General features: G+C 27.9%; 2 protein-coding genes across 2 annotated transcripts; both read right to left on the reverse strand.

Moving 5' to 3' along the window:
• Positions 1–334: 334 nt before the first annotated feature.
• On the reverse strand, positions 335–1,887 carry LOC126550110 (uncharacterized; the record flags this gene model as incomplete). Its single annotated transcript, XM_050201074.1, has 4 exons — positions 335–583; positions 668–870; positions 1,189–1,283; positions 1,377–1,887. Coding segments are annotated over 4 exons (960 nt in total), but the record flags the coding sequence as incomplete, so codon positions are not given.
• LOC126549822 (uncharacterized) lies at positions 1,886–5,250 on the reverse strand. The gene is made up of 8 exons (XM_050200204.1): positions 4,798–5,250; positions 4,620–4,709; positions 4,383–4,473; positions 4,162–4,265; positions 3,558–4,098; positions 3,254–3,476; positions 2,468–2,731; positions 1,886–2,343 (listed from the first exon to the last, which is right to left on the reverse strand). Exons 1-8 carry the CDS (start codon positions 5,013–5,015, stop codon positions 1,892–1,894), a joined length of 1,983 nt encoding a protein of 660 aa, XP_050056161.1. The 5' UTR covers positions 5,016–5,250; the 3' UTR covers positions 1,886–1,891.
• Between the last annotated feature and the right edge of the window lie 7,419 nt (positions 5,251–12,669).

Here is a 12,669-nt window from a genome sequence, read left to right on the forward strand (position 1 = left end):
TTAGACTTTGTTAATGATGTATAATGAGATATATTGTGTTAATGTATTTGATATTATTATGTTACAATTATGTTATTATTAAATGTTATGATATTACAAATTAACGATCTCGTATAATCATGTTTTATGATAATTCAGATAATTGTTTGAATGACTGAAATTATAAATTAATTATAATTGTAATAAATAATAACCTTAAATTACACAGATTGAACTTCAACTATTATAGTATTAATAGTATTATACTTATTATATCTGATGATGCATAATGTATATGTTATTAATTAATTAATACCTACGTATAGGCATATAATGTGAATAATTAAGCAATGCATATTTCGTAATAAATAATTTATTAAAATATTTGGATACGGTATATATATATATATGTATAGAAATATGTATACTATAAACATGGGTTCTAATATTAAATCATTTATAATTTAGTTTCAAATTTATTTTAGTTTTGTTTTTTGTTTTTATGTTTTCCAAAATGTGTTCTGGATCTTTTATGTCATCTATTTGTAATCGTTTTCCATACTGAGGATTCACTATTTCTGGTAGTAAACATTCCATGTAAAATCTTAAAAGAAAGTAACAAACTTACTAAGTTGTATAAGAGTAAACTTATCTTTGATATTAAAATTAAAAATTTTTAAAAACTTACAGTTTTAATTTATCAACCATTTTTGTATTCCAAAAGCAAACATCATAATTTATTATTTGTACTTCTGTCCAATTTTTTGAATAAACGAAGAAATAACAAAATCTTCGTTTGGAAATATGCATTTGTCCCTGAACTTGATAATAATAATTATGATCAACTTTTAGCTGCATTTTTCCATTGTCATCGAGTCGACAGAATAATAACTAAAAATGTTTGTTGTAAAATAGAATAAAAACATTTTTACATTTTTACCTACACTAAACTTAATATTTTAACAGTTATAGGTACTGATTAGATCAGTGGTTTTCAAACTTTTATTATACATGCCACAAGGTACACCGTAAACTTAAAATAATGTTCACGGCACACTGACCTTTTTTAGATGAACAAAATTGTTTTGAATTAATTATTAATTTATTTTCTTATATCACAATTCAATGCAATCTGTAATTTATGGAATAACCGCGGCACCCAGTTTGAAAACCACTGGATTAGATAGTTAGTATATATTATACTCTTACTTTTTTACTGTTTATCGCTTCCGAAAATGTCAACGTATCTCTGACTGCGAACGGGCATTTAATTTCAACTAAAAAATCGTCATTGATAATACCGTCTGTATTCATATACAAAAAAAATTATTATTATTATTATATTATTTTATTTGAAATTATTAATGCATATCATAAGTAACTGTAATACATTTTACCTGGAGTTGTTGCTAGGTAAGGAAATTGTTCATCGATGATAAGCCCACACGGATGGATTTTGCATTTTAAAATATTTTCCAATGCGACGATAGCTTCTGGTTCGGTGGCTTTACCATAATCAGTTGCCTTCGAAAAAAATGTCCTATATAATATATCGTAAACAGAAATTTTACAAGACGTAGTTGGTCGTAGTTTACAAACACGGCCAAAATTTGATGTTGTAAGTCTATTCCTTCGTTCAGCATGCCAAATTTGAGAATTAGCTTGTTCTCTAGTTTTCTTTTCAATATCCAAGCGCCCGTTTCTATCTAATCGTAGTGAATTGATAAAATCATCTTTTATTTTTTGTAACTCTTCTTTTGAAATATTATCTTCTTCGGGTAATGGTTCGGCTAAACCATAATGTTGATCCGGGCCAACATTACTCTTTTTCTGTATACTTGTAGGAAAAAGACGTTTTTTAGATTGGTTTCTTTTTTTTTTATTGGATGTAAGGAATTTCTTCCTATTATACCTAGAAGTATATGTATATATAAAAAAAAAAATCAAAAATACTAAAAAAAAAATAATACTTCAAAGTAGGTATACCTGGGCTTATATCATTTTGTATATTTTTATGCATTAAACGAAGAAATTGTCCACTTGAATTATATGATATAACCGCAGCTTCAACTCGTGAATTGTATGAATTTCTTTGTGAGTAATTTATTCGTTTACCCGCTAAATGTTTATTAATTACACTATTGAATTGTTCACACACGTTGTTGTCAACATTCATAAGTAAACTATCAACATTGACGACTAAACGAGATATTATTTGAGATATATCAGTTAAGAATCCCGATCTTTCAGCTTCTAAAATCATATTTTTTTCATTTGGTATTGTGCCCTTGCAAAAATATGGCTCACATCGATCATGGCTACCCAAAATGTGACGAAAACTATTACTTATATCTTTCCGTAATCCTATAGTATAGTTATAAAAAAATATATTTATTCAAGTTATATTCTATACTCTGTAGTACAAGTAAGTCTGTAAGTCTTGTTGTTTAAAAAATTAAAATTCATAAAAAAATTTTTTTCAACTTACCAACTTCTTTTTCGTAATCTGATTGACCTTGTAAACTATTACGATATTCAATTGCCTTAGTTATTGAAAATCTAAAACGTAATGCATTGGCTTTTACATGTTTTCTTAACAAAATTGGATACTTCGTGTTTGCTGTCATAGCTGCTAATTTTGTACCATAATTTCGCAATAAATGATTACGACATTCTATTTTTTTTACGAGTAGTCTAGGTCCATAAGGCATGATTTCAGATAGCCTTTTTGAAACGCTAGAATCTCCATCTCCTGGTAAAGATAATTATTTTTATTTTATTATCATTTATACATTTTTATCAACTATGGTTGCTGCAACTATATATATATGTATATATACGAATATTATTTAATTTATCTTGCATTTTTATAATAATTGACACTTTAATTAAAATATTACTGTTGGTATAATTACTATATGTAATTGATATTGTAGTTGTCATTAATTTTATTATTCCTATTTCTTTTATAAATCGTATCATTAAAATCATTATAAGCCATATATATTTTATTTTATTTAATACAGAAATTATACCTAATAAATATATTATAATATTATCGTGTGTATAATGGGCCCCATATCGTGTGTTATGGTTTATGAGCAAGCTCGTGTGGGGCCCATAAACAAATTATATATTCTTTATTATTTGTCGATTTTGTCGTTGTCATTATAATAATTACTACTGATAAAGCCAGTCGTTGGGAATCGTGCCGAATGGGTCATTATTGATATTGATATATTAATATTGTTACTGATATATTATATACACTAACCTATTAGTTTGTTATATTTGAGTCCATGCATTTCCAAACTTTGTTTAAATCCATCGGCAATGGCATCGGCTTCCATGCTTGTTGCACCCTTTTTCCAATTTAAAAAACAAGTATGGTCAGGTGGAGATAGTTTTTTATTTTTGGCCCTTTGGCAAATTATACAATAACGGTTTCTAATTCCCACAAACAAAATTTTTTTCGATCTATAACCTATTATTGTTGCCTAGAAAGTAGAATTATAAATAAGGTCATTCAAAACAGTTTTATAAAACTAATATACTAATATAGCATATATATATTTTACCACTCCAGATAATGCATCATATTTAGTCTTGTAACTGCGCTTTGACCACTGTCCATCCGCAACTACAGTGCACATAGGGGTTCCATCAACATCTAATGTACCAGCTTTTATTGCTAAACGACGTTCTTCTTCACCAGCAATTTTCATTTGTTCCTCTGCAACTTCGTGAATTCTTTTGCAAATAAACTCTTGAATTTTCAGAAAAGTAGTTGAAGACATACAAGGTATATCGATTATCGCACACAATTCGGACAACTGTGTAAATCCAATTCCAGCTGCTATTGATCCATTAACGGCGGAATAATTTACTGGCAAATAAGCTTCAGGTTTCAACTTTTCTGAGTCGATAAACATAACAATATTACAAACATCACATTTAAACTTAAATGATGATCTAAACCCGTGTTTTTTCTCAGAAATAAACGTCATATTTAAAAATGTACAACCAAATGACCCTCTATGAACACTGTTTTTAATTTGACTAAAAACGTAATGCATATCCACTATTCGTCTTCCCGAACTTTCATCAACATCACATTGCCTGTTAAAGAATTAAATTTATTACGACTCATCTTCAATCAAAATATAAATTTTAAATGCATACTTAATTTCTTGATTACTAAGTATAGATTCGTCCACTGTTAAGTTATGTAAATTTTCTTCAGTATTCCAATAATTATTTGCATTACCCTCCGGATCATTTATTTTCTAATTTTTTTTTAAAAAAAATTGATATAATATATACAAAAATCGTTGGAGTTCTCATATACATTCAAATTTATATAATCAGAGTTTTAATTTAAATTATTAAACATTTTTAATTTACCTAATTGTTTCCCTTGATGTGCATGGTAGTTGATTGTCAGCACCTAAGAAAAAAGGTGCCTCAACAGATTTTACGAGCTCTGGATTTTGACTTTAAAAAATATATAAAAATATTGTATTATATAAATATTTATACTGCTGCATGCGATTATGTAATACATTTTCCGTATATTATTTAAATATTAAGTTATTATAGTTTACCAAATTTAATAGCTATATAATTTAGCAAAAGTTTACCTAATTGTTTCCCTTGATGTGCATGGTAGTTGATTGTCATCACCCAAGAAAAAAGGTTTCACAACAGATTCTACGACCTCTGGATTGGGACTTAATTAAAAACAATGTATTGTTATAACTGATATTACGTTATTATTTATACATATTTTATATTTTAATCATTTAATATTTTACTTACTTGGTTTTGTTTTGAATTCCTAGAAAATTCATCACTCGATTACTCAATTTCTTTTTAGTTGATAACTTTTTCGATGGTTGACGAGTACGTTTTTTAAGTTGATCCATTTTAACGTTAAATAAAAAAAAATTAAACCACAATAAAAATTCAATTAGAATGTAAGTTGTTACTGGTGTGGACAGTTTTACAGAATGACAATAATTTTGATGTCTTCCCATTTTGATATGCACTATTATCGTTGATCATAATATTTAATTATATAATTACCTTATACTAGTTATACTAATGAATAATGCGAGTAATAAAATAATAATAATTTAATTATCACAAATAGGTACTTACTTTTATACTATATCTAATGGAGAAATGATAGTAGATATAATATTTATAATATAATATATTAGATATTAAAACTATCTTGAACAAATTATGGTCATTACTCATTAGTGTTGAGAATTTTAATTATTGACGTATTATACATATATACATTTATTTAGATTTAGTAAGAGCAAACAAAAGTTTCTACCAATATATGTCATACTGTCGCCTTTTTACTTGATAATAACCGAATGTTTACATATATTAAATAGGTATAAAAATTTTATACTACAACACCCATAGACTATAGTAGATTAATTCTAGTTTTATATGAAAAATACTTTGACCACATATTTTCTACTGATGATTAGTGTAATCATGTGGATATCAATAAATACTTACATAGTAATCTCAATACGTTTATACACAGTTATATATTATTTAGGGTATTATATACTATGTAGGTACTATGTACTACATGCTAGCAATTAGTTTTTGATTCAACTATTTCAATAAAATCATTAAATTGCTGTATGCATTTATGTTTAGTTTACAAAAATCTGTATTTAATATAAAAATATTTTATAATAAATTAAAATATTTATATTTTAATTCCACGGCATTCTTTTAAAAAAGCCCTGCAAAAGTTATCAACAATGATTTTTTTCAGGAGTAAACGACATATTTCTTTTGTATACACTTATACTCAGTTAAATTAAAACATTTTCATATTTTAAACCTAACCACTAATTATATTGAAAAATTTCCTACAGTTTGAAAAAAAAAATTGTCGAGATCGTACATTTTTCAGCTGAGTTTTGGCAACTTTATGATACTTTGTGGTTTCAACATGTGTTTAGTTTATTAGAATATGAATTTGAATTATTATATCGAAATAATTCAAATAATATTCATGGGCCATATTATTATTTTCCTTATCGATACTCTGGGTATTTATAAAACGCGCGCGGCTAGATAACCGGTTTCGATCTAGGTGAGGTACCGCTGCATATGCGCGAAGTGTGGGGGAATGAGTACAGTTTTAGAACAGTGCCGCAGTTGTTTCGATAGCAGCACACGACGGCCGTAAAATCATAATTTTTTTACAACAAACATGGTTTTTTGATTCCAATAGTACTCAAGTCTCATTAGTCGTAGAAACATGATTTTGGTACCAAATTAAACGTGAGAAGTTGTACTAAAAACTGTTGGAACAGAATTTTGATATCTCAATTTGCTGATTTTATATAATTTTTTAAAAATTTCAAAATTTTAACAAATTTCAAATATAAATAAAATCGGTTTGAAAACAAATTTCAAAAATTTGTTCCAACAGTTTTTAGTACAACTTCTCACGTTTAATTTGATACAAAAATCATGTTTCTACGACTAATGAGACTTGAGTACTATTGGAATCAAAAAACCATGTTTTACGGTCGATTTTTTCCTAGTGTGACGGCCTCTTAAATTTAGTTTGTGTAGTTAAAATAAGTACCTGCCCCGCTAATTATTTCACAATCGTAAAACTCTATTGGTATACATGTAATGAAACATTTTGTAAAGAAAAAACAATTTCATCAACATGACATTATTAATTAGCTACAAAGAAAGAGGTCATAATGAAATTGAATTAAGAACTAACGAAACCCTGCGGTTGGAGTATCGGATATCGTGCAATCGTATACAATAATATTACAATATGATAAAATATATTATTAACTGACAAAAGAAATAATATTATGCCATGTCCAAAGGCAACGAGCTCTATTTTTATAATTAACAAATCGTCTAATCAATCCGACGGATAATAATAATTAATAATATAATATACAGTAATAAGCAAAATAATTGTATTATTATTGTTTTATTTAAAAAATAACATATCTTATTTTCTAAGATAATTTAACGTTCATTTTTAAGTTTTTAAGAATAGAATACATTTATCCATTGTCTCTTAAATAATGATAATACTCTGTACGCTTTATACTTTTAGTAAATAGTTTTATCATTGCCTTCAGTTATGAGTTTAAAAATTATGCATATTTTTATTAAAATGTATTATCTATACGGGTATTGTACTTATTTTAAATTAATTAGAACCATTAATTATCCTATTAGTCGAAAAAACAACTATTAAACAACAAAAATGTATTGTTTAAGTACAATAGTAAATACAATTTTTAAAAATTGAAAAATTGTGTTGTTTATGCAATTTAACGTACAAATTTTATATTATATTACCACAGTATAATATTAAGGTCAATGGTCACCTATATCTATAGTTAAGAGAGTACCTATTTAAAAATTATTAATACAAAGTGCCTATTGTTCATTAAAAATAATAACATATTGCCTAAATGCGAATTTTCAGGTTTTAAGGTTTTAAATAAAAGTTTATAGTAATTAATCAATATTAGATAAAATATATTATAAAGAAGTATATAATAATATATAATATAATACAATTACAAAATATTGGAACTATATATTTGTTTAGTACCTATAATGTAGTTAACATAAATTTAAGGTTCATTAATAATAGGTACGTATTACTGTATTAGGTACGGTAAAATTCAAAATTTAGTGGCTTAACAACAATTTTTATTTTTCTACACTTCATAATCATGAGTTTGATGTCAGTATGTCATACAGTGTGCCAGCCCAGCATTATATAAATGTAGGTATATACTATATGTATCTTCCTATATTCTTTATAGTAAATTAGTAATTATTTTAAGTTTTAACCAATGGTGCTCGCAATTGATTGAAAGAATATGGGTATCGCTATATAGTTCAAAATTTTAATGAGTAGTAGTTCCTGAATTATAAAAATATATTATGTATTTAAGTACGACTTATTTTCAAAACTATAGGTACTGTAATAGTTAATTAATCTATAAGAGCTAAGAGTATAATTAACAGTTTTTAAAAAATGTCTATACCAGTCAATAATGAATTAATTATTTTAAAACAATTTTTTAGTAATATCGAAACAACGTGAAATACTGAAATTAAATGTTGTGTTTTTGTATTATTTTATACATATTATGGTAAATTGTTCTTAATTATTATTACTTAAAGTGACATATTGTAGTATATCTAATAATATCCACACTATAGAACATATTATTTATGTAATGTAAATATTTCTTATGTATTTATCTATATTTTGCATTTATTATATTTTCTTCATGGATAACATAATATAGGTACATTGTATTTTAATGACTCTCGAAAAAATTCTGAATTCCTATGGAGTGGACTTCCAAAAATATTAATTGGTGATCCCTCAGCACATGTGTGTAAGTGTGTTACAATGTATAATGTGTAACATAATATTTAATATAATATAATACAGTAAAGAACTTATAAAATCGTTAAATTTAACGCCGGCTAGTGATTATCATTTATTGTATATAATTATTATAAGTACACTAGCTGACGAGTAAAAATAAAACGTAGATCATAATAAAATGATGTGTTAAGGTTTCCGATTCCATTATATTATTATTATTTTTATCATTCGTCTATTACAATGGGGTCTGTTATTATATTTATTATAAAAAAAAATATACGCATAATATATACAGTAATACCGCGCTGACAACAACTTGCGGAGGTTTTAACACGTCATTCGAATATATCAGCACACCAAACGTTTACATAATTATTATAATGGAATATAATATATATGACGAAGAATATGCTTTTTTTCCTACTCTTTTTACGCGTGGAATAAATTATATAATATCTAAAGAGTCAAACGGTTTAATTTTTTTTTTTTTTTTATTATTATTATTTTAATTAAACTATTATACAGCAGCACGTATAAGAAGAACATCGCTGGTGAGTGCGTACGTTGTACACATATACAATACAACTATTGGAAGTGTTCCGGTCGGAAATTATTATAAAAAGCGTCTTCAATAATGCGCCGACACAACACACACATACACACATTATACCGGACCGTTCACGAAGACGACGCCACGGCTTCTATTCGATCAAAAGAGCCGCACGGTAAACAGTCAATTTGGCGGCGGCGATTTTTTTCGTTAAGGGCGCCACGAGGGCACCGCCCCCAAAAATGAAAAAATAGACTCGTTAATTGCGCGCGAGGGGCTATTGACGGTTGTGCTGGCGCGTGTGGATGCGATGATGATGACTTGCACGATCGACACATATATTATACATATTCGAGAAAGGAGATATTATATATTATACGCGTTATATATACATATATGTGTGTGTGTGTGTGTCGTGTGTGTACGGGAGAGAGAATGAGTGTATATAAAATATTGGTGGCAAAGGGGGTGGAGGTGGTGGTGACTTGGCAAAAAACGTGGGAATCGAGAAAAAGGGCCGCTCGTGTGTGTATATGTTTTTTATTTCATATAACCAACTTATTACGTTTAATTGAATGTAAAATTTTTCAAAAACGTTTTCTATATGCGTATATTAATATTGTACAGTAATGATAACAATATAATATTAACCCTCGCGCACCACTAAATGTATGTGCACGCGGCCGAATCGTCGCATGAGCGAAGCCGCGGTATTTATCTTATATAAATAATATATATAATACATGTTATAATATCGTTACGTTCCACGACTGCGTTGTCCGAATCACCCTGAAATCGTTAACATCCGTTCGGTTTACATCGGCGTATATAATATCATACGTCATATATGCGATTTGTTTTCGTTTTACATTTAATGGCGAATTTATTTATTGCAACGTGTAGAGACCCTGCTGAGTGCTGGCAAATCGATTCAAAACAAAATCGAAATCGGAACTCTAACTCTATTATACATTATCAGCGTAATAATACCTATGATGTTTTGGTAATTTAATTTAACTCGAGGAAGTACTTGACGGGTTTTTACGAAAGAATAATACGACCGTATAGTATACAGTAGGTATATATACACCATACATGCATATTATATTATTATCCCCGGGCTAGGTCATTTTCGCAACTGCCTTCACAATTTGTAGGCTAATTGTTTATTGTATAATAATAATATATGTATACAATATATTATCGGCGTTGAATTACTCAACAAAAGATATTATTTATTATCATTGTCGTTGTATACATGTGATACGCACTTGCTGCAGTGCGAATCATTGTAAATTGACAACCTTAAATATTTCAAGGTTTACATGACAGTTTTCGGCGTATATATTATATTATTTATAGTTTTTATTGTATACCTATGTATAAACTATAAATGTGTATACGTATAATATTTTCCCTGCAGCACATGGAGCCATTATATGTGTTATAATAGTACGTATATTGGCGTGCTTATTATCCACGCGCGCCAAATTGATGGAACAATTTTCCGTGTCGATTGTTTGTGAACGAAGACGGCGTGTATGTATAACACATAAAGTTATATCTTATGGGCATATTATAAATATATATTAGCAATTGGAATAGCGATTGGTGTGGTTTTCAATGTTAACATACGAATAAACCTTGTCGATTTCTCACCCCTATTTTATATAATATAGCCTTTAGCTAAGCATTTATAAGAATTCCGATTTTCGAAATTTTTATATAGACTCCTTTTTCAAATACTTGTAGTCTATAGATTTACTTTTTTCGGTAAATTATCAATAAGCTGGTTAGATATTTTGGTCTTTAAATTTTGATGACTTAATAATTGTCTTAAAATTTCAATGGACCATTAGTTTATAAAGTTTAATAAATAAAGTTCATAAAGACTGTTCAATGCATTAACCTATTTTTCAAAATACAATTTATTTAACAATTTACTGTAAAAATTCAATGGACTTGAAGTTTTGCCATATTTTCATCAATTTCATCTCTATCGTTTGGTTAGAATGTTCTAAAATAATGAAGTATAAACATTTTTCTTCATTACATCTCCTGCAAGTGCAAATACTAAAAAAATATTAATTAAAAATTATATTGATTTCTTGTTTACATCATTAAAACGTATAAAAGTATATAACTATATAGGGTTTCAATCCGATCGAATTTTCTGTGTACCTAATTTAAACAAACAAACAAAACATGGTATATATTTTATACGTATTATACGTATTATCAAGTGTTTAGACATAATTTTCTATGGAAGTCAGCTTATAATACTGGATTTAACACTTTTTGATCTATCAATATCGCATTAAATGGTATTGAGTTTACCGTCAATAATCTTTGTAAATTAAATAAAAAGGTTTAAATACCTACTTGTACATTTCTAGACATTTGATTTTCATCGCTGCGACAATCTATACATCTATATAGATCTATTTAATAATAATATGAATTATATAAGATATTTGCATAATATACGATAGTATTAATATTATGCATCATATGAAACAATTATACTTTCTAATTTCACCACCCTTTTTCCAATACCAAATGTATCTCCTTCATTTGTTCAAATTCTTCCATCATGACTATGTTATTGCCAATAATATTGCCAGACACTGCCAAATTTAAATACCCTATCAAGGTAACTTAAAAAATATTTGTTAACATTTTGATTTAGATAGACATGAACATTTTCAAATTAGTCTTAAGAGAAAATATGGTGATTCTCATTCAAAAAATATAGGTCGGTATTTACATGGAACTTCTTAAATAGTAAAAAATATTGTGTTCAAAAATATACTCTTTGACTATTGTAATTATGAATTTTCAAAATAATAATTTTAAGGAGAAAATGGAAAAAAATTAATATGAGAATGATGCTTTTTAGTTGCTTATAGCGAATCACCCTTTTAAATATTGTTGCTGCAGATGCGTGCAGTTTCCTATATGGAATCGTTGTTGCAGATAAGGACCATATGATGAAATGTTGAATTTTAGCGGCTTTTGAATGGTAATTTTTTTTACGACACTTTTTAATATAAATAATGACGTGCCTAATGTTTAAAATCATGGTAATATATCATAGGTTTTGGCTGTAGAGCGTTTATGCTGCAGACGCGCGTCTATTTCGGCGTGAAATCGTAGAAACAGCGCAACAACGTGTAAACACTCACTCTCTCACACATACGTACGCATGCGCACACACACATACACACGATATTATATATTATATTATAATAACGCGTAATCGAATAAATTAAATTAAATTTCAATTTAATACGCGATCTATTGTGCGGCAACCAACGCGTAGTTCTACTATGTACGCTCTGCCAGTCTTCGTCTCTCTCACTCTCTCCAACACACTTCGTCTCTTAAACCTTATACATATACATATATAATAATAATATATAACCTATAATAGTTTTTTATAATATTATATATTATATTATACACATACGCGCGCAATCATAAAACATCATCATTAGCACCTGTGTGTGCGCGTGATACGACGGCCTATTGTGCGTAATGACACTTCATACGCCGCAATGACCTTTTGGATATTTTTTCAATATAATATAATATATACGCGTAGATGTGTATAAGTACAATAATATAATACGTGTATGCACCCTGTATACGAAAAAAAACCCCGTTCGATCGTTGTTGCCGCCGCCGACACGTTCGCGCGATACACACA

Source organism: Aphis gossypii, chromosome 2 (genome assembly GCF_020184175.1).
Source record: "Aphis gossypii isolate Hap1 chromosome 2, ASM2018417v2, whole genome shotgun sequence".
NCBI classification, from domain to species: Eukaryota; Metazoa; Arthropoda; class Insecta; order Hemiptera; family Aphididae; genus Aphis; species Aphis gossypii.

Coding starts and splice junctions, on each gene's coding strand:
- LOC126549822 (XM_050200204.1), bottom strand. CDS start 5,015: ATGGGAAGACATCAAAATTATTGTCATTCTGTAAAACTGTCCACACCA. Junction 4,710..4,797: donor GGAATTCAAAACAAAACCAA/GTAAGTAAAATA, acceptor TTTTTAATTAAG/TCCCAATCCAGAGGTCGTAG. Junction 4,266..4,382: donor CATCAAGGGAAACAATTAGG/TAAATTAAAAAT, acceptor AAAAAAAATTAG/AAAATAAATGATCCGGAGGG.